This window comes from Notechis scutatus, chromosome 12 (assembly GCF_049901735.1).
Source record: "Notechis scutatus isolate UNSWTSFEM ecotype Mainland chromosome 12, rNotScu1.2, whole genome shotgun sequence".
In the NCBI taxonomy this organism is placed as follows: Eukaryota; Metazoa; Chordata; class Lepidosauria; order Squamata; family Elapidae; genus Notechis; species Notechis scutatus.
Window position 1 is genome coordinate 460,077 of NC_142020.1, and position 22,898 is coordinate 482,974.

General features: G+C 42.7%; 1 protein-coding gene across 2 annotated transcripts in view; it reads left to right on the top strand.

Moving 5' to 3' along the window:
• Positions 1–19,565, top strand: part of SYNGR3 (synaptogyrin 3) — a 33,150-nt gene extending 13,585 nt beyond the window's left edge. The window contains exons 2-5 of one of the 2 annotated variants that reach the window (XM_087973070.1): positions 986–1,223; positions 5,064–5,206; positions 18,597–18,794; positions 19,285–19,565. In XM_087973070.1, the coding sequence (XP_087829196.1) occupies positions 986–1,223; positions 5,064–5,206; positions 18,597–18,794; positions 19,285–19,293 (588 nt within the window). In that variant the 3' untranslated portion in view covers positions 19,294–19,565. Of the gene's footprint in view, positions 1–985; positions 1,224–5,063; positions 5,207–18,596 lie in introns of both variants that reach the window. The other variant, XM_026683603.2, reaches the window with a different exon arrangement.
• Positions 19,566–22,898: the final 3,333 nt, after the last annotated feature.

The window sequence follows — 22,898 nt, forward strand, 5'->3', positions numbered from 1 at the left end:
GGGAGGTTGCCTCCTTGCTGCCCTCCCAGTGGGAAGAACTGCTCTCCTCCCCTCTGGCTTTTTCCCGCCTTCTAGGGTTCTTTCCCAGCAGCTTCCAAACCTGCCCGTCTCTTCTGGTCAGAAGTTCCTCCTGTCCCATGTGGCCCCAGGGACTTTCTGTAGATCCTCTTGGCTGTTTTGGTTGTCCTGCCACCTATGCTAGCAATCCATCTGAGCTCTTTGAAACTTTATCCCGTGGAGGATAAAAGGTTTGCGAAGATGCGCTGATGACTGAAGGTTGGAAAGATAAATAGGAAAGGTCAGGGGCCTCAGGCAGGGTGGAGCATCCATGCAGAAGTGTCCTGGGTGTGTCAAAAAGTCAGGCTGTGTGCTGGCCATGTCAAAGCCTTTGGGACTTGGGAAGGTCACAGCATATGCATGCAAGCTTTGGGTCCTGTGATTGTAATGTTCGGTCATGGGGTTGAGATCCCCACTTGATTTGACACCCCCTTCCTTGGCTCCCCTTGTGGAGCAAGGCTAAAGGGGAGGGCAAAATAACCTGCTTTTAAAACAACCCATCCTAATCTTGTTTCCGTCAAGTATCTGCCATCAGCAAATGAATGAATGAATGAATGAAGAGAAGACCCAGGCAGGGTGATGGCCTCTGCTTAGGGCTGACTCTGCTGGCCCTCATCCTAGAGGCATGCGCTGTTCTCATCAGTTTTAATAGAGAGTTTGTACTTGTTTTTCCTCTTCCCTTCCAAACTTTCCCCCCTTGTGATGTATGTTTTGTACCATAATCAGAGAGTGGAGACCTTCCACAAATACCCAAATATTCTTGATAAGTTTTAGCATATTTTCTCTGGTTACATAAGTTGTTTTGAGGATGGACCACAAACGAAACATGGTGTAATATGAAGCCTTTCGGAAAGAGCTGAGGTTTCAACTGCACACTGTTCCTCTCTTCCCTTCACCTGCCCCTCCCCTCCCCTCCCCCCCACTGCAGGTGTTCTCTGTTGTGGTGTTTGGCTCCATCATCAATGAGGGTTACGTGAACACAGATAAGTCTCCGGTGCTGCACTGCATCTTCAACAGCAATGAAGGAGCCTGCAACTATGGCATCGCAATAGGGCTTCTGGCCTTCCTGGCCTGTACCTTCTTCCTGGTGATGGATCTCTACTTCCAGCAGATCAGCAGTGTGAAGGACAGGAAGCGCCTTGTCCTCGTGGACCTTGGCTTTTCTGGTATGTCCGTTGGGATGGAGCGAGGAGCTTGACTCATGCCGGGCCTGGCTCGCACCACATGGTCAACCCAGACTTGGGTTCACTAAACGTGCTTGTATCCACATAGCATGTGGTGCCAGAATAAAGAAACAATCTCATGGCTTTGCATAAACAGGCTAAATCACCTGTCATGAGCCTGACCTAGTGCACCCAGGGAGCACGGCTCTGTGCCACCACTGCCCATGGACAAAGCCTGGATGGGCTGGCACTAGCATGCCTTACAAAGTGCTTGTCCAACTGCAGATGTGTGAAGAAAGACGGTGTTTAGTTGTGCTCAATTTCTATGGAAATCCAACCAAAGAAAAGCCAAACCAGTTCGATCAGGCAATAAAACTACTATGTTAAAGTCTGCTTTACAACTTCTCAGGTGTTCTTTTTCCTCTCCTCTTCCCAGTGATTTCTGAAGGCGTTTAGGAATGGCTTTTAGGTTTCCCTGGGGGGCGTTTTCCAGCTGGCTGCATTCATGGGTGAGGATGTGGAGTGTGTGAGGGGTGCATTTGCTTTGAAGCTTGCCTTGGAATGGAAGGGAAAGATGGGAAGCCAAGGAGGCTGCAGAGCAACGAGAGGCAGGGCCTTCCTGCACACACTTGACCCCTTCATTTTGGATAATGCAAAGGTTCTGTCAGAACTCTGTGGAGCTTGCCTCATGTCAGGCCTGCCCCAATCTGATCCCTTAGAAAAGAAAGACCCTCGACTCCCTTTGGTTGGAGCGAACGGTTCTTCTACTAAGAGAGGTTCGTCTTCAGCCAATCAGAACGTGGGGAAGTTTTTTGAGAATGCTGAGATGTTTTGGTGTATTCCACACAACTTCCTCAGGATGCCTGACCTCGGATGCTGGTTCCAAGCTTCCCTGGTCTTTATCACTTGTCATTTCCCCCCTTTCCCCATCACGCAGCTTCATTGCCCTTTCAGCTTTGGAAGGCAGGGGGCCTCTTTTTTTTTTTTTAATAAAAAGTTTTTTATTTTACAACAAAAACAAACAAATAAAACCTCCTTTCTGTTCAACAGTGTGTCAGTTGGGTACATATATCTTTGTGCACATAATAACATTATCGTACATATATTACTTATACATGTTTATAATCATTCTAATCAGTATTTTATATCACATACATCACTTATTATATTATATACACGTTATATCACTTATTATATTATCCTTAACATTATAATTATTAACTTTCAATGATATATTTCACATTCATTTTCTTACTCTATCTAACTCATTCATTTATCAGTAGTAATATATTATACTGTACTTACATATTTCAATTTCTCACTCTTCTATCCAACCATTCATAAAATAAATTCCAAATTTTATAATAATATTTTTCTTCTTGTTCTCTAATTGCCATTGTCAATCAACTCATTTCTGCACATTCCATTATTTTCTTAATTATTTCTTCATCCATCGGAATTTTCTCATTTTTCCAATTTTGTACAATTACAATCCTAGCTGCTGTTAGTACATTGATAATCAAATATGTTAACTCTTTGTTGTAACCCTCAGGCAAGATTCCCAATAAAAATGTCTCTGATTTTAAGTCTATATGCTGTTTTATCATTTACCAGCCACATGTGTATTCTAGCCCAATATTTTTTAGCTTCTGTGCATGTCCAGCACATATGGTAGTATGATTCTGGTGACTTTTGACACTTCCAGCACTTCGCCGACTTATCTTTAAACATCTTGGCAATTCTCGATGGGGATAGATGCCACCTGTAAAACATCTTATACAAATTCTCTTTATAGGCTGTTGACATAGTTAATTTATAGTTTCTAGACCATAATATCTGCCATTTATCCAAATCTATTCTATATCCAAAAAAATTTCCCCACACAATCATTGATTCTTTTACTTGTTCTTCCTCTAATTCAACTCCTAATAAATAACCATATAATTTTTTTATTCAGTGCCTGTTAGGATTTTATCCAATTCAGTCAATTCCTTCTAAAACCCAGCCATCTTAATATCTTTTTCGTACCTTGTCTGTATTTGCAAATATGAATACCAATTTATATTTATCCCTTGTAACTCTAGTTCTTGCTTTGTTTTGAGTTTACCCTTTTCATTTAAAATTTCTTCATATCTAATAATGTGTTCCTTTTTAAAAAGCTGTGGATGTGTAAAAGCTTCTAATGTTGATAACCAGACTGGTATTTTCATATAACGATAGTCTCTTATTTTCCCCCATACTGTTAATAAAGCATCCCTTATGTAGTATCTCCTAAAATATCCTTGTACCATAAAATGCATGCCACCCCAATTGTAAATCATGCCCTTCTAGTGTTAATAATCATTTTTCAATACAATCCATTCCTTCATCCACATCAATATTGTTGCCTGATAATATAGTTCCCAATTGAATAATCCAAAAAACCCTCTCACCCTTGTATCCTGCAATGGTTTTTTCTTAATTCTTGTCTTTTTCCCCTGCCAGATAAATGTCAACATCATTTTATTTAAATCATCAAAGTATTTTTTTTCAATCTTATTGGAATCATCTGGAATAAATATAATATTTTTGGCAGTATGTTCATTTTAATTGTCACTATTCTACCTATTAAAGATAGTTGTAAATTTTTCAATTTTTCCAAGTCTATCGCAATCTGTTATACCGTGTTTCTCATACAATAAGGCTGGGTCTTATTTTTTTTTGAGCCCCGAAAAAACGGCTAGGCCGTCTTTTCGAGGATGACTTAATTCCCCCCCTTGCATCTTAGGGCATGTGGAATGGAATGTGGTCAGTTGAGGGCTGCCTTGATTTAGAACGTCTGAATACAGCATTGTTCAAAATAACCCAGGGGGGCCCTGGGGGTGGAGGAGGGAAAGGCCACCTCGGAGCCCCTGGGTGGGTCTCTGGCACTGGCTGACCAGAGATGGTACCATCCGGACATCTAGACTGACCCTCCTTCCGTGGGCTTTTGGCCGCGGTCCTGGTTGTGTCTGAGGCCTCTTCAGTGTGGCAGCCCTGCTGATATCTGGGGTGGGGGGGAGGCTGCTCCCAAACCTCCCCTCAGACCCCTTTTCTGCAGGTTGAGCAGAGTGGGGTCTTCAGCTACTCCCCCCGGGGGCTGCTTTCCCTCCCAGTGGCTTTCCTGTCAAGTTCCTCCAATCCGCCAGTGTCCCTTTGAACAGTGGTGCCCCAAACTGGACACGGAGTTCCAAATAGGGCAGATAACAGATAATCAGAGTTGGAAGGGACCTTGTAGATCATCTAGTCCAACCCCCCGCCCAAGCGGGAGACCCTACACCATTTCTGACAGTCATGGCAGTCCAATCTCTGCTTGAAGGTCTCAAGGGCAGAGAAGGGGGGGCTGATTTGGACTCTGCTCCTCTTTATCCACCCAAGGGAGCCCTTAGCCTTTCCAGCCGCTCGTAGAGACAGTGCAGGGCTTCACCTGTTCCTTTTGGCCCAGGGTGCGGTGTGAGGTTTTGGATCTTCTCTTCTCTCCCCCTTGTGCTTTAGCCCCTCTCCTGAGCATCCCCTCCAATCTCTCCTCCAGGTAGGCAATAGAACTGGGCAGAGCCCAGGAGTGAGAGCTGTAGTGCAGTCCTGGAAACTGTGCTCAGAGCTTCAAACAGCTGTGGGGCCACCTAACCATGTTATATCAAGAGAATTTTAGGAGAGACTTAAGAGGGGCTACAATGAAGTTCCAGTTGTGCATCTTCTGATCTCCTGAGTTAGAAATTCTGTCAGATAAGGTTAGTCTGGCACAATTTGATGGCAACAAACCAACCTTTGCTTAGTCCTGTTAATTCAAGCATATTGGTTCTGACTGTTTTTTCTGCTTGACAGGCTTCTGGTCTTTCCTCTGGTTTGTGGCGTTCTGCTTTCTGGCCAACCAGTGGCAGCGGACACCTGACAGCAAAGGGGCATCCCAAGGAGGAGATGCTGCCCGAGCCGCCATTGCCTTCTCCTTCTTCTCCATCATCTCCTGGGTAAGAAAAGCAGGTTCTGGGCTCCTCCCCCTGCCCAGAGCTGGTAGCCTTGCAAGCACTAATTCCAGGGCTCTCAAATAAACTAGAACATTATGAATAAAGAAATCCAGCAGCAAGGAAATTGTCAGAATTAGCACGCGGCTATGCCTTAAGTGTTAATGTTTTAAAATGCTGTATTTCTACCTGACAAGAAGGGCATCTGTATGTGTATTGGTGGATGTGTGTCAAAAAGTCAATATACATACTTGTGCAGTATGATGTATAGAAAAGTGTGTGTGTGTGTGTGTGTGTGTGTGTTGAGGCACTGATTGCACAAGCCTGTTTACTGTTTTGGGGACTTTGTGGGGTGTTTGAATTCCAGTGAACAAGACCTGGTGGGGCTTGGGATAAGTTCCTCAAGATATATAGTAGATAAAAATTTGACAGTTGCCTCGTGCTAATAATCATAAGAATAATTTTTCCAAGGGAGTCAACTAATCAGAGCCCCTAGTTAAGAGTTTACTTGATAATGGTTTTGTGAGAACACACACCCTAAAAAACCTCAGCTAAATCATTAGACCCTTTCTGGCATTACGAGAAGCTGATGCTGAATTCAGTATCTCCTGGGTCTTTTGTAACAACCGGTTCTGTGGGCGGGACTTTATTTGTGAGTGTGGCTTGGTGGCCATGTGACTGGCAAACCAAATACAAGTGGTCCTGGCTTAATGGCCGGTTGTTTAGCAAGTGTTCTAATTTATGACTGATCTCCCCAGAGCTACTTGACCTGTTTTTGGAGTTTTGACAGCCATGCGTGCGCGCGCGCGCACACACACACACACACACACACACACACACACACACACCCTTCTAACCCTACTATTCTTTGATTCTGTAAGGATCTCCTGCTGGAGCAGGGGATTGGTCTAGACTCTAGATCAGTGGCCCCCAACCTTTTTTGTGCCACGGCCCGGTACCGGCATCACAAAATGATCCGCGGCCCAGTACCGGCATCAGCACGCATGACAAGGCAAGGCGAGCCGAGCGACCAGCCAGCCAGCCGTCCCCCGCTTCTCCCCGCCACCTTCAACTCCTCCTTTGTGCCTTTGTCGATGGGCTTCGGGACGGCTTCGGGACGGTCGCTCGGCTCGCCTTGCCTTGGGTGCTGAAAGAATCCTCGCGCCTTAGTTTCGTTGAAGCCGCCCCCCTTCGATGAAACTAAGGCGTGAGGATTCCTTCAGGACCCAAACGCCGCTTTCCAACTGGAAAAGCTCACCCGGAAGCACTTTCTCATCGAAACAAGATGGCGGTTCCCAGCAAACCGGCGGCCCGGTAGAAAATGTTCCACAGACCGGTACCAGTCTGGGGCCCAGTGGTTGGGGACCCCTGCTCTAGATGACCTCCGAGATTCATTGCAGGCCAGCCCTAGATTGCTGTGCTGCTTCAAAAAGTCTCCTGATTTGTGTTCTTCCTTCCTCTCCTTTTTTTCTTTCTCCCTCCCTCCCTTTCCATTTATTTATCTATCCATCCATATATTTCATTCACTTTCTCCTCTTTCCCTCTTTCTTTCTTTCTTTCTTTCTTTCTTTCTTTCTTTCTTTCTTTCTTTCTTTCTTTCTTTCTTTCTTTCTTTCTTTCTTTCTTTCTCTTTCTTTCTTTCTTTCTTTCTTTCTTTCTTTCTTTCTTTCTTTCTTTCTTTCTTTCTTTCTTTCTTTCTTTCTTTCTTTCTTTCTTTCTTTCTTTCTTTCTCTTTTTTCTGTCTCTTCCTTCCATCCCCACTTTCTTCCTTTCACATCCTTTCTCTCCCCTTTTTCTTTTTCCCTTTTCTCTTTCTTTTCTTTCTTGTCTCTTCCTTCTCCCTTTCTCTCTCTCCCCCTCTCTTTCCTCCCTCTCTTCCCCCCTCTTCCCCCCTCTCTCACTCACTCACACACAAACACACGGTCTGGGATGAACTGTGATCCGGCGAGTCCAGTCAGCAGCGGGTGGCAGGAAAAGGAAGAAAGTGGGGAGGAGGGAGTGGCGTGCGGCTGCAGCAGGGCCTTGAGCACCCCCCACCCCAGCCCTCCCAAAGCATCTCCGCAGGTGGCAGAGGTGGCAGACCTGGCTGCCTCCCGTTTTGCCCCAGGGAGAAGTGGGCAGAGGCAGCGGAGACACTGTGGTGATGGCCCTGCTTATGAGCGGTAGCCGGGTCCACCACCCAACCGGTCGGAACACTGCTATGTGGTAGGGAGAGCTGGGAGAGTGCTGCATGGCGGCTTAGCCAGCCAGCCGAGCCCAGGGATGTTGGGGAGGGCATCTAGGTAGGCCCCAGCCAGCACCACTGGTGTGATGGGGTTGCGCCAGTGAGAAGTCAGCCAGCTGGGCCCGGGGATGTTGGGGGGGCAGCTAGGTAGATTGGGCAAGGCCCGGGGAGCCCTGGGGACAGTGGGGGAAGGGCTAGCACAACTTGCAGGCTTACCTGCGAGTAGGCAGATCAGTGGAGAGGCTCATGTCGGCTCCGGGCTGCTTCTCTCACCTGCTCTTGCTGGGAGAGCCTCTCCCGGCAGAGCGAAAAGCTTGCAAGCTCCCCTCCCTTCAGGAACTGGCTCCTGGGCAGCAGAGAGAAACAGGATTCAACCAGGCTGCTTCTCTGCTGCCCAGGAGCTGTTTCCCGAAGGGAGGGGAGCTTGCAAGCTTTTCACTCTGCCACAGCGAAAGGCAGGCAGCAATGGCTGGCCTGGCGGGCAAAAGCAGGCTGCAGGCATGTCGTGCATGTGCATGATGTTGCACATGTGCAATAGGGACTGGCTGGGCAGGGAGCGGAGAAGCAGGCTGAGAGGGGCGGGGCCAGCCAGGGGGCCATTTTACCGGTTCTCTGAACAACTGGGAACTGTAATAACCGGTTCTATAGAACCGGGCTGAACCAGTAGAATCCCATCCCTGGGTTGAAAGCAGTTCTAGGAAGTCAGTGGGAAAACTGTAAAGGGGGAAAGGGTTGATAAATTTTTGTCTCTCTACAAAGGGGAAAAAAAAAACCCAGTTTGCATTTCTTCAGTAAAGGAAACAAAGCTTAAGTAGACTAGAAAAGTGTGTTTTAATCCTTCCGTAGGTATGGAAACTGGCTGGTGGCTTTGGGTCAGTCCCTCTCTCTGCATTGAGAGTTGAAGGATCCCAATCAAAGCATCTCAAAGCATGAACTTCCAGCTGCCCTGGAAGAGCCCCAGGCAGAGGAAGGGGGCCCGTCCTTTTGGTGATTGATGCCTTTTGACCTCTTCTTAACATTGGGACTTTTTTTCAACAAGCAGATGACTTTATTGTAACTGAAATCCATTATTCTGTACTCAGATATCTTGATCATCTTTTGTGCAATACCTGAAGATGGTCACATTGTCCTCTCTGGCAATATTTCCTCATCAGATACAGTTTCTAGTCCCTATTTATTCAACAAAAGAGGGAAAAAGGAATTCAGCTCTCACAAAAATGAAATTGAGAGTGGTCCAAATGGATTCATTAGCTTTTTTTCCTCAACTCATAGCAAAACACAGTGACTAAGAATAGAAAATTAATACAGATGCTACATCTCTGGTCAAATTCTTTGCTGGAGGTAGAACTTTGCCTTGATACCTCCTTCCCCCAATTGCCTTTTTAAAAATTTTCTGCCACTCTATAATAGTTCTGAATTCTTTGGAATTTTTGTTTTAAATCTGGAGACATTGATCAGATACTGAACTTTTTTTAAAAAAAGATCTGTAATATATTCTCTAGCAGCTAGTGATAAGAATGTACAATTATTCTTTACATTTGTTTACATCTGCCCACTGTAAGTGCCCTCTAAGCAGCTCTATATAGGGGAAAGACATTTGCAGAGCAGGCACCCAAGAACTGACCCCTTCTAAGGCGCGAGAGGGCAGGCTGCCCCCTCCCCAATTCAGTCATATTAGAAAGTCACTGCAGTCACTTGCAGTCATATTAGAAATTGATATATATATATATATATATATATATATATATATATATATATATATATATATATATATATATATATATATATATATGTTTTCTTAAGTTTTCGCGGGTACTTACATGTATGGTGTTCGGCTTGGTTCGGGTATTTTCCCACGTCATTGTAGTTCTTTTAAAGTTGTAGCAACGTTTCAGCAGAATCTCATCTGCCATGATCAGGCTTCTGTATTGTGTCCGTCTGTGGGTCAGACTTTTACAGTGGTTTCAGATTTAAATTTGGGGCAGCCTATTGCTGTGCCAGAATGGTTTTTTCTTCATCCTGATTGGTTGGGAGTCTTGGTCTGTGTTTATTGGTCTCGGAGTTTGCTGTGTTCTGCTTGATGGGTGTTTCTGATATCTTCTGTCTGTTTTTTGGCTCTTTTTGTATCTTGATTGGCTGGCAGCATTGTGTTACTTTAATGGAGGTCTTTAGTGCAGCTTGGCTTCGGGTAAATGGACGGCTATCATTAGTTAGGAAGCTGGGTTTCATCTGGGTGCCTGGTTGGGGTGTGTTTGAGCTGGAGGTATCAGGGGGATCTGTTTGTGCCCAGGTGTTTGCCTGGCTTGTGGTGTGGAGATTTTTTGTTTGTGAGTGCAGGCTTCCAAATGATTGACAGCCTGGTGGAATCATCTCTTCTGTTCATGCTTTCTGGTCTTTTTTCAATCTCTATGGCTTCTCTGATGATTCTGTGGCTGGGATTTTCTATAGTGGCTAGGGTTTTGGTGCCATCGAAGTTGATTCTATGACCTGTGGCTTCCATGTGTTGGACTAGTGAGGAAGTGTGTTCCAGCTTTTTGACTGCATTTTTGTGTTCATCCAGGCGGGTGCTTATTCTTCTATTGGTCTGTCCAATGTATGTGGCCGGGCATGATGCACAGGGGACTTCGTATATGCCTTGGTTTTCCAGGTCAATTTTGTCTTTGGGGTTTCTGAGGATGGCTGCTATTTTTCTGTCTGTTTTGAAGGCAGTCTTGATGTGGTGTCTGTATAGTATCTTACTAATTTTGTCTGTAGTGCCTCTTATGTAGGGCAGGACAGCTGTTCCATGGGTCTGTTCATCTTCTGGGTCTCTATTATGTCTCAGTGTGTTTTTGTGGATCAAGTTGGTGATTTTGCTTTTGTGGAAGCCATTGGCTGTCAATATTTTAGTCAGGGTGCATAGTTCAGTCTTAATGTGTGTCAAAGCTGAAGGCCATACATGTAAGTACCCGCGAAAACTTAAGAAAACATATATATATACACACACATACATACACACACACACACACACAGTATGTATATATATGCATACCTGTACACATGAACATCTATGAAATTTTATATATATATATATATATATATACACATACAATATATATACTGTGCTCACAGACGAACACAATACAGAAGCCTGATGATGGCAGATGAGATTCTGCTGAAACGTTGCTACAACTTTAAAAGCATAATGACATGGGAAAATACCCGAACAAAGCTGAATGCCATACATACATATATATACACATACATACATACACATATTATAAGGGCAGGCAAAAGAGGAGCCTCCTGTTCAATAAAAGTATTTTCAAGAGATGCCCAGTAAGATATAGCAGAAGGAAATAAGAACAAAAGTTTTAACTGAAATAGGAGATTGCTTGTATATTTGGAAAGTACAAGAGTATCAGAAAGAAAAGAGGCCTTTGATTTCTAAATGATGTCCTGCTGTAATACTTTGAGTTCTTTACTAAACTATTTGAAACCACTTAGTTTTGCCCAGAGAATACAGGACATAAAGGAAAAAAAGAATAGTGGGGATTTAAGTAAGGGTCTTAAGATAGTGAGCTCTATTTCTGTAGGTCAAAAAGAAAATAGTGTTATTCACCAAGTCATTGTAAAGCATGATACTTTGCAGGGTAGAGCACCACAGAAACACATCCGTACACTTGTGCAAGCTGTTGCTTAAGATGGTGTCCTTTCCTCTTAGTTGGCAATATTCTTTTATCCAGACATGGAAGGAGGACAAGATCCCCAAACTTAGCAATCTAGGGCTTTGCGAACAGAAGACCATCAATCCAGGCCAGATCCATCTGAAAGTGGAAAGAAGGTCTCTGTAGCTCCTAAGCCCCCAGCATGGTGAATACAGTTGATCCATCATAACACTTTCCTTGGCCTTGGCCTTCCCAAGGAATCTCTTGTGCTTTCAAATACTTTTAAAGATGATGATGATATCTTGTCAGTCATGAACATCCATCATCTTCTTCCCTGAATGCTTTTGGATCCTCTGCGATGTCCTGTTGAGAAATGCTATTTCCTTTAGTAATACCTCCTTCTAAGGAAGGTGGATCTCTGAGAAGTGAGAGGGAAAGAATACAAAAACAAGAAAATGAGAAAATAAAAAACAAAATAACTTCGGCTATTAAACAAACAAGTCTAGTGGTCCCACACAACCAGGTAAACTATTGTTTTATCCATTAAGCACAGGAGTAGTAGAAATTTGTTGAGAAGAGTTTAACATACCTCATACTAATATGTTCATACAAATTTATTGCTAATAGTTACAGTACAATCAACTTCTTCTCAAAGTACATAAGTATGAATAGAAGAATCTGCATAGTTGATGTCAGATCCGTGTATCTGCCATTCTTCAATGGAAGAAGAAGGGTGAGGGAAGTTGGTACAAGTAATCCTTTTTGACGTAACATGAATATCTTAAATCTTTATATTGAATCTATATAACTTGCACATGATATACAACTGGAGAACTGGAGCCAGATGTCTAGAAACTTGTCACCTCTTGGAGAGATAGCAAGAGAAGGGACCATAAAAATTCCAGCTCTGAAAGATACTCCCTGGGAAACTTTTCTAAGATACGTTCCCAGAAAAGGGGTGGGGGAATTAACATGTTGGTTCTTTGTTTGACTAAATCCACATTAGAATAAGGGGAGAGGTTCTAACTCCCTTTATCTATTACTGTATGCCTGGAAGCATGTTAGATTCTGCTTTGACTAGTACCTGGATCACTTCCTTTCAATAAAGAATTCCTTTTGAAGTACCTAGCTTTCAGAAATTCATTCTTTTCGGTTGAAGGGGAAAAGTCCTGTGCTTACAGTTGGATTGGTTGAGCTTTCATTTCCACTGTTGGCGCAAAAGTCAATCGGAATAGAGCTGGAAGGAACCTTGGAGGTCTTCTAGTCCAACCCGTTGAAGCAGGAGACCCTTCTTTAAAAACCTCCACTTACGAAACACCCACAACTTCAGAAGAAAAGCTGAACAAGGGTTAATTGTTCTGTCAGAAAATTCCTCCTTCATTCCAGGTTGCTTCCCTCCTTGATTAGTTTCCATGTTTCTTGTCTGCCTTCAGGTGCTTTGGAAAATAATTTGACCCCCTCCTTTGTGGCAGCCCCTCCAATAACAGAATATTGCTATCATGTCAGCCGTAGTCCTTCTTTTCACTAGACGAGATATACCCAATTCCTGCAACAGTTCTGTTAGGGTTTGGGAATTAACCCCTAGAAGAGTATTGCAGCAGTAGTCAAGCCAGGCAACCAAAGGAGAGCGGAAGGGCCCCAGAGTATACACACACTGAACACAAACACTGTTTGTAGTTTAAATAGTTTTTAATCCAGTTAGAGTTTAAGCATTGTCATTCAGTCCATTAAGTCATTCACAGTATTTCCATCCAGTAAGACTCACTAGTATAGTCCAAGTTAAGAGTCCTTGCAATATCTTTATCAGCCGATAAAGATATCTTCTCCTCCTCCGGTTTCACTCTCCAGAGAAACAAACGCTGGATATTCAGTAGAATTACGCAGTAATCAGCAAACAGTAGCAAACAATAACAGTTCAGTCACAGGCACTCACAGTCAGTAATCACAGTTAGTTGCAGCAAGACACAGTTAGTCGCAGCAGCACACAGTTACAGTCAGCACACAGTTACAGCCAGCTTTCCAGCTTCTAATGCTTCCTTATATTGTAACTTCTAACCGCACCCTTAATCGGCTAATTGCCTGCTGCATTGTGCTTAAAGTGATAAGCACTTAAACCATGATATCTAAGTTTTATATATTTATTCACCCAAACCATATTTGGTATCAATGTTATACCTAACATACTCCCCTTTTGGGTGAAATAAATATATAATACCTTTACAATCTTATCCCATATTTTTCACAACTCTCCTGGTGCTTACTGGCACCTTGGGCTTTAGTAAAATTATCAGCTAAATTGTCCTCCGACATACAGTACTCTAGCTGAATCATCTTACTTCTTACAGATTGTCTCACGTTTAGGTATCTTAGATCTGTATGCTTGCTTCTTGTTTTTACTCCAATATTTGTGGCCATTTGAATTGCTGCCTGATTATCTTCATGTATAATTATAGGATAATCTACAGTTATACCTATATCAATTAACATTTGTTTATACATTATTAACTCTGTACATAACAATGATAAACAGGAGAATTCTGCCTCCATAGTAGACAAACTTATATGCTGTTGTCTTATTGACTTCCAGCCTATTAATGTTTTACCCAGCATTATGGCTGTTCCTGAAGTCGACTTTCTTGTGTCTCTTTCTGATGCAAAGCTAGCATCTGCATAAGCACTCAAAATTAAATCACCCTTTGGTTCTAAATACAATGAATAATTCATTGTCTTTTTAAGATATCTTAATATCCTCTTAGCTGCAATCCAGTGTCTTTCACATGGTGCAGAATTGAATCTAGCCAACTGATTCACGCAGTACGAAATATCTGGTCTAGACCAATTACTAATATAACTCAAACTACCAATTAAAGATTGATAAATCACCTTATCAAACTCCGGGCTTTGTTCATCAGTGTTGCTAAACTCCTGACTCATTGGAGTCTTAGCTGGCTTACAAAGCTCCATCTTGTAATCTTTTAGTAATTTGCTTATCTTATCTTCCTGAGATATCTTAAAACCTTTCCGTGTTTTCTTTATATTCAAACCGAGATACTTCTTTATCTCCCCTAATTGCTTGATCTTTATTCTCTTTCCTAATGATGCTATTATTTTATTTGCTTCATCATTAGTTTCAGTTATCAAAGCAATATCATCTGTGAATAGTAATAATAATGATACTTTCCCATTTGTCTCCCTCTTAAACAGACATGGATCGGCTAAACCAGCTTTAAATCCTATATTGTCTAGTTCCTTTACAATATACTGGTTCCATTCATAGCCTGATTGTTTAAGACCATAGAGGCTTTTCTTTAACAACCAACAATCATTATTATCCTTATTTTCACTTTTAATACCAACAGGTTTTTTCATATAAATAGTATGTTTTAATGGGGCGTGCAAGTAAGCAGTTTCCACATCTAAATGGTTAACTATATAGTTTTTACTAGCTGCCCACACTAAGGCTGCCCTCAAGGTTGCTGCCTTAAGACTAGGTGCAAACACCTCATCATAGTCATTAGCATTCTGCCTAAAACCTTGGGCTACTAACCTTGCCTTATGGATTAAATTACCATCTTTATCTATTTTTACCTTAAATATCCATTTGCAGCCAATGGATTTCTTTCCTACAGGTAATTTGGCATTTTCATACACCTTCATATCTCTTAATGAATTCAGTTCCTTATTCATTGCTGCATACCAACTTTCTTTTTCCTTATTAGGATACTTTTTAATTTCTTCTACAGAATTAGGAACTTGATTAATCTGGCACACTGTGTTAGCCTGGTACCTATCAGGCGGTCTAGATACACGTGTAGTTCTTCTGGGAATTACAGGGCTTACAGGAGGACTTTGTTGAACTACTACCTGTTCATCTTCCTCATCCTGTTCAGCTATTGAATCTGTTTCTTCCTTTATGGGCACTATTTCATCCTGTATTTGTCTCTTTACTTTATTTTTTAAAGTTACAGGGATAACTAATGGGATTTCTATAGGATTCAATAATTACATCTTTATTGGCATCCTGTTCTAATTTCTCCCATCCTTCATGTTCTAGAAATTGGGCACTAGCACTACATAACACTTTAGATGTGCCTTTCTCCCAAAATCTATATGCCCTATGGTTTGCCTGATAACCAACGAAGAAAAATCTTTTAGCTCTATGTTGCCCTTTTTTTCTGAGTTGTGCAGGAATATGCACCCATGCTGGTGCACCAAATGTGTGCAGGTAACTTAGATCAGGTTTCCTGCCATGCCACCTGGTAAATGGAATTTCACCTGTTGTTGTATTAACAACGTTGTTCAATATGTTATTAGCACACATTGTAGCCTCCCCCCCACAAAGAATCAGGTAACCCAGAATCATTTAACATTGTTCTAACCATTGCCTGTAGTGTTTGGCCTCTTCTTTCAATAAAAGCGTTATGTTCTGGCCTGTATGGAGCAGACTTCTTATGCTCTATTCCAGCTATCTTAAGTCTGTTCTGGAATTTGTTATTAATAAATTCCGTACCATTATCTGTCACCAGGGTTATCAGTTGTCGTTTAGACTTTCTTTCAGCAAACCTAAGCCAATTGAAAAAATGTTGATATGTTTCAGTTTTGCTTTTCATTAAATAGCAAAACCCATATCTAGAATAATGGTCCATAATGCTCAGTATATATCTAGCACCCCCATACTGGGTTTCTTTGGACCTATTATGTCTGCAAATACTACTTCTAAAGGTTCTTTTGTTTTGAAACCATTTAGCCTATTTGCAGGCAATACTTTGCTCTTATCTTCACAGCAAACATTACAACGCAAATATTTATCACAAGGTTTTAACCTTATTCCTTCAGATAACTCAACTGTACGTTTTAGCATTTTAAAATTTACATGCCCCAAACGCCTATGCAATAAATGGATACATTCTTCATGAGGCTTTATATTATTAATTACAGTTTGAGCCTCCCCTTTCTTACTATTATCTAATACATATAATGTTCCATTTAAAGCTGCAGTTACCCTTTTGTTATCTTTTTCAATTATGCAATTATTATCCTTAAAAGTAATTACATAACCTAATTTATCTAATACCCTTACTGAAAGCAAATTAAACTTTAGTTGCGGTACATACAACATTTTTATATCCTGGTTTATGTACGGACAACGTGCAAAACCTTGACCTTTCGCTTTCAGGTTCCAGCCATTTGCAAGTGATATATGTTGAGAACTTATAGACATTTTTATAAATTTTGTCTTATCTCTTGTGATGCAGTGGGATGCGCCACTGTCAACCACCCATAAATTATTCTTCACATCAGAGTTGCTAAACGTGGCTAGTTCAAATGCTTTCTTTGGCTTTTTTACATTCTGGCTTTTTCTCTTTTTGCAGAATCTTGCCAAATGTCCTCTGCCTCCACAATTAAAACACTTTTTAATTGTGTATGCCGTTGAAGATAAATTCTCTTCTTCCGGGTGCTGTACTTTGCTTTGCTGGTTTCTTTCAAGCTTTGAAGATAATTTCTCTTCTTTCTTATCTTCTCTCAGCTCGTCACGCTCACGCCTTCTTCTGGCTTCTTCTAGTAGCCTGCCTGTAATCTCGGTTAATGAGAGGCTTTCTTTTGGCAATACTTCCAACGAAGTCACATAGTCATCATAGCTTTGATCTAATGAAGATAATATTATGTAGACTTGTTGCAGTTCATTAAATATAAGCTCTTTTTCTTGCAATTCTTGAAAAATGCTCTTCATACAGTTTAAATGAACTAACATATCTCCATTCCTCTGAAGATGCGTTCGAAAAAGCTTCCGTGTAAGATTTATATGTGCTCCTACACTGTCCCGAACATAAATCTTCCTGAGGTTCTCCCAGCAGTTTGCAGCATTTTCTTCTCCACGAATATGGACAAGCTGCTGATCACAGAGAGTCAGTCCTATGATGCATAAAACCTGCTCATTCTTCAGTTTAAAGTCTTGTAACTTTTCGTTATCATCATCATCAGCAGGATCCCATCTACTCACATCTGGTGGGTTTGCTATAATGTCCCACAAACCTTCTTTACGTAGAAGTAAACTACATTTCATTGACCATGAAACATAGTTTGTTCCATCCAGCCTGGATATCATGGACAGTTGTGACAAATTTACTTGTGCCATTACTCTTCAGATATTTTGACTATTTTAAACTAATTAAAACAGTTTGTTTTTACAGTAATGTGCAACTCACACCAACTCTCTCTGCTATATCCTGGTTAGTTAGACTATGCTGCTGGGCCCATAACCAATGTTAGGGTTTGGGAATTAACCCCTAGAAGAGTATTGCAGCAGTAGTCAAGCCAGGCAACCAAAGGAGAGCGGAAGGGCCCCAGAGTATACACACACTGAACACAAACACTGTTTGTAGTTTAAATAGTTTTTAATCCAGTTAGAGTTTAAGCATTGTCATTCAGTCCATTAAGTCATTCACAGTATTTCCATCCAGTAAGACTCACTAGTATAGTCCAAGTTAAGAGTCCTTGCAATATCTTTATCAGCCGATAAAGATATCTTCTCCTCCTCCGGTTTCACTCTCCAGAGAAACAAACGCTGGATATTCAGTAGAATTACGCAGTAATCAGCAAACAGTAGCAAACAATAACAGTTCAGTCACAGGCACTCACAGTCAGTAATCACAGTTAGTTGCAGCAAGACACAGTTAGTCGCAGCAGCACACAGTTACAGTCAGCACACAGTTACAGCCAGCTTTCCAGCTTCTAATGCTTCCTTATATTGTAACTTCTAACCGCACCCTTAATCGGCTAATTGCCTGCTGCATTGTGCTTAAAGTGATAAGCACTTAAACCATGATATCTAAGTTTTATATATTTATTCACCCAAACCATATTTGGTATCAATGTTATACCTAACAAGTTCTTCATACATTTTCATCTCCAGGCCTTTAATCATCTTAGTTGCTCTTCTCTGCACTTTTTCTAAAGTTTCAGCATATTTTTTGTAACGTGGTGACCAGAACTGGACTCTGTATTCTACAGGTCTTGCTAAGGTTTATAAAGCAGTACTAATACTTCACTTAATTTTGATTCTATGTCTCTGTTTATACAACCAACTATTGTATTTGCTTTTTTGGCTGCTGGCTCTTTAAAAGTATTTTAGAAGTATTTAAAAGTATCTTTAAAAGTATTTGAAAGTATTTTAAGTGATGATCCACTAGGACTCCAAGGTCCCCCTCACAGTTACTGTTTTTGAACCAGATTTCCCTTAATCTGTACTTGTACCTTTCATTTTCCTGCCCAGGAGTAAAACCTTGCTTTTCTCCTCATTAAATTTCATGTTGTTGGATGGGGCCCATTGTTCAAGTCTGTCAAGATCTTTTGGGATCCTAAGCTTGTCTTCTGGGGTGTTGGCTATTCCTGCCAGCTTAGTGTCATCTGCAAATGGGATGAGTTCCCCTTCCATTCCCTCATCTAAGTCATTTACGAAGATATTGAAGAGTCCTGGGCCTAAGAAAGAGCTGAAGTCCTAAGAAACTTTTCTTTGCCGTTACAGGTTGCCCTGACCATCAAAGCCCTCCAAAGATACCGGATGGGGACTGACATGTCTCTCTTCGCCACAGATCAGTTTGACCCCGATCCCATGGCAGGATATCCGGGACCCCCTCCCACCAGTGGTGGCATCGAAAGCACAGAAACCTACCAGAGCCCACCGTTCTCCGAGACCCTGAACACCAGCCCCAAAGGTTACCAGGTGCCAGCTTACTGAGAGGGCAGGTGGCCCCTCCCCCAGATGGGGTTTCAGAGCAAACCGAAACCAGACCCAGGAAAATGGGCTGACATACCACAAGGTGCAAGTATAGTCAACAGATTGGTTGCAAGTGTATTCAAAAATATTTTCCTTTTCCTTGTTTTTTTTTTTTTACGTGGCAAGTTACGTGTTGGGTTAAATTTACTCTTAGCTAATGGTGCAGTGAATTCTGTACAGTGATTGTCTTATCTGTCCAAGGTTATTTTTGTATTAAAAAGAAATAAAAGGGCAACAGTGTTCCCTCTAAGCAGGAAACTCTAGAAAAGCTGTAACTCCCATTTCCCTGACTACAGTGGCATTTAGTCGTGTTGACACTTGGCTGCAAGTGCACAAAAAACCTGGCGAGACACAGGGCGCTAGAGGGATGTGGGTGAGCCCCAAAACAAGATGGCAGCCATCACTGCGTGATCAAAGCCCTGTTCCTTGTTTGTAGGTGTCATGAATACCCAAGGGACCAGCCATCTCTCCTGGCCAGCTGGTACTTCAAGTACTTCCAAGGTAATCCAAAAAATAATTCTCCCAGACACTCCTAGAAATCTCTGTCTTCTCTTTCCCTCCTTTTGAATTTTCTTTCGTCGTAGAAAGAACTTAGAAAAGTTAAAAAGGAATGTGCCAAATTAAAATACCAGAAAGAATAGCTGTGTTATCTTCTCTGATGTACAGTTGGATGTATGTAAGTGCTATACATGGGACAATAAATGTGTATATACTGCACACGTGTGTTTCTGGTATTCCAGGACACTTTGTTGTTTAAATTGTGCACTTAAAAAGCTAAGCCTTGTTCCAGATAGGAAGCAAACCAATAAAAGTTCTTCAATGGCAAGAAATGTAGCATTTGGCCAAACTAGGTGCCATCTCAAGATTTGGTGGCTCCTATGATCTCTTCTTTGAAGAACCACCATTCTTGTTGAGAAATCAGAAAGGGAAGTTGCGAGGATTCCCAAAGTCAACAGTGGAGACGTGATTTCAGACACTGGGTTTCAGATATTCCAGACAATATCCCCCCAGATATTGGTAAAGATTACTGACATTTGACACGCTCTTTTTCAATACGAATGAGACCAAAATGTTATTCTTGCCACCCCTTTAAAATAGCCATGTCTCATGTTGAGGCTACCTATGCTTTACTCCGAAACAAAGATCCACGTGGGCATAATAAGCATTGTAATATTGAGAAAATTTCCTCTTTCCTTTGCAACTCAAGTAACCGTTTCATAGGGACAGTGAGATCCTTAAGTTTCAAAAACAAAAATATTTGTAATATAATTCCCCTATAAAGGACCAGAAACACTGAAGACAACAAAACATTGTTGTTGGGTTTGAGGTGACTGAGTTGATATAAAACAGAGAATGGAAACAGGTTTTTTTTTATAGGAAAAAGAAATTATTTTAAATAATTTCAGCTGCAATAGGGGAACGTAGTCTTAGGATCCTTCTGCACAGACAGGTGTCCCAGTATTCTTTTAAAGATCTAAATATATTAAGACTTTCCCAAGTGCAAAAAAACATGAAAGTGAGATAATATATATTTTAGCTGCCTCAGATATCTTGGGAGTGGGAAAGGCAGAAAATCAAACAGAAATAGTAAGCAACCAATACACTAAATTTTTACAGAGACTGTTAAAATGGTCATGGTCCTATTTCAGCCTTAAAACACACCAGATTTGATTCTGTAAGGTGATCAAGTCAGCCTTGGCAGTTCAAAAGCAGTGCAAGATTGAAGATGTTTTTAAAACAGGGTAGAATTGAGCAATACAGTATTTTCCTTAGAGAGAACACTGCAACGTTAGCAGCCCACAAAACTTGTGTTTCAGCATTTTAGGAAGAAATCTTGCAGACTCGGAAGCAGAATTATCAAATATTTAAACGTTTCTCTTGATTGTACACGTGAAATAAATGTCTGTTCAGTAGTGTACTTTTTTCCTAACTATAAAGAAACCCTTTTCAGACTATCCTTGTGCTAAGGAAAAAAGAAAAAACGGGGGAGATTATGTTCTGTCGGAGTGGTAGAAATGTCTTGGTCACTGTTATGTGTTAGGGATTATTACCGTTCTGAATGTATGCACGTGCTGCCTACGCATGTAGTTCCTTCCTTTCAGCCTCCAGAGCTTAAGGGGAGAGGCGGGAACCGGTTCGGTAGCTTGGGCAAAGCTGTGCCAATGCGTCATGCAGCATTCACCACTCAGGCTGGCACTGAAAACGGAATGGACTAAAAGACACGGTGTTGTGGGGGGGGGGGGGCAGAGGAGCCAGCCTAATCCAAAACAGTGGCCTTGGCTCAAGCCAGAAGCTCCGCTCACCCACCTCAGCCCGATTCTGGCTCAGGGGGAGGGAGCAAGGTTGCCCCAAGATGGCAGCTGGGCCAGCACTGCATTGGCAGCGGCCACTTATGGGCTGGAAGTGCAGGCGCTCTGGATCCCCTTCCCCATGCCTGACAAGGGCCAACGACACCCAGGCACAATTCCTCAGCACAAACTTGTAGCAGATGGGTCAGAGCAGCCACGTTACTTTCTGTGGCAATTCTTTCCTGAGCTGTGGTGAAAGTGGTTGTTTTTTCTCACTGGCAGCTTTATCCTGAACACCCCCTCCTCAATATAACCAGATACGTTAGGATTGTCCCAGTTCTAACACTCTTTTTTGTGAGGCTGTTATCACTTTCCCAAATAATGTGCTAAAGGAGCGCCCTGCCCAGTCCTCAGGCTGGGGGGGTGGTGGTTTCCACCGCCAAAGGTGCAAGAAAGGCGGCCCTTTTTCCCAAGTCCTGTGGAGGAGCAAAGCAGGGTTGGCCTCCACAGCTGAAGCAGCAACGCAAGCCACCCAAATGCTGCTTAAGCAGGACGACCCACAAGACAGTTGGAAGGCCAAGCCAGACCCAAACCCTCCATGGTCCGGCACTCGACCCCAGCGGCAGATCCTGGAGGCCATAAGAGCAGCTCGCCCTCAAGTGTTTTCTTCACTCCCGGCTCAGAGTCGTGCCGTGGATCTCTGCAGCCAGTGCTGCCTGTCCCCTTCTTTGGGGGAATTCATTTCCTGCTCCTCTCCACTTTTTTGTCTTTGAATTCAACACAACATCCCATGTGTCCATTTACACACTGCCAAAAACGCCCTCACCCCCTCCTGCCGCTTTCCTTCTGCAGAAACCAAAAGACCCCGCCTGCAGTCCAGGAATAGGTTCAAAGCCTCGGCCTTTGGCCAGCACCTCTGCCATTGCCCTTTCCTCCTCTAGGCTGCTCTGCCCCACCAGGTCTTGCTCCCAGAGAGCCTTGCAGCGATGGAGGGCCTTGGGAATACAAACCGTTACCACTTCAGAAGGGCTGGGGGTGGGGTGGGGGAGGTTTCCTGTGGGTGTCCAGGCAGGGACATGGGAGCCCCACGCCCAATGTAACTTTTGAGTCTGAGGCCTTTGGGGCGGTGTCTCCGGAGAAGCCTCCTCAGCCCACCCACCAGGCCCTTTTATGTCCCAGCAAATGGCAGGTTGGCACTCCAAGGACGATCTAGAAAAGGTTTTTCGTTGTTAATGCTGTAGAAACAGAAACCGGTCAATTCTCCATTCAGATCGGTCCCAGCTGCAAAGGCCTCCCTTTTCATGGCCTGCTGACTTTGGCCTTCTCTTGCACAAGCAAGAAAACCCAGCCTTCCTTTGCCTGAGGAGCCCATTGTTCAATGCAGCTCAGGCGGCCAATTTCCCCAGACAGGATTCCTGCCTGCATTAGGTTCCAGTTCCCCCCCTTAAGCCCGGCAACCATTCTGCGGCCGGCCAAAACACGGACCTGGCAATCCAACGCAACTGGCCGAGGCCTGGCTGGAGGAGAGCGATCCCTGGACGAGAGAGAAAAGCCTGTAACTGCTGCGAGGCCATTTGAGCTTCTCCGTGTTTCTGGTCAAGGTTAGTTCGGAGACCAAAGAGGCTTCCATTTATCACCAACAGCAGGAAAAAAGTTGCCACTTTAAGTAGCCCAAAATGCACTGTGACAGAAAAGTGGACCATGTGAATTTTTTTTAATGTTTACATTTTTATGTATATAATTATAGCTATACATTTTGAAC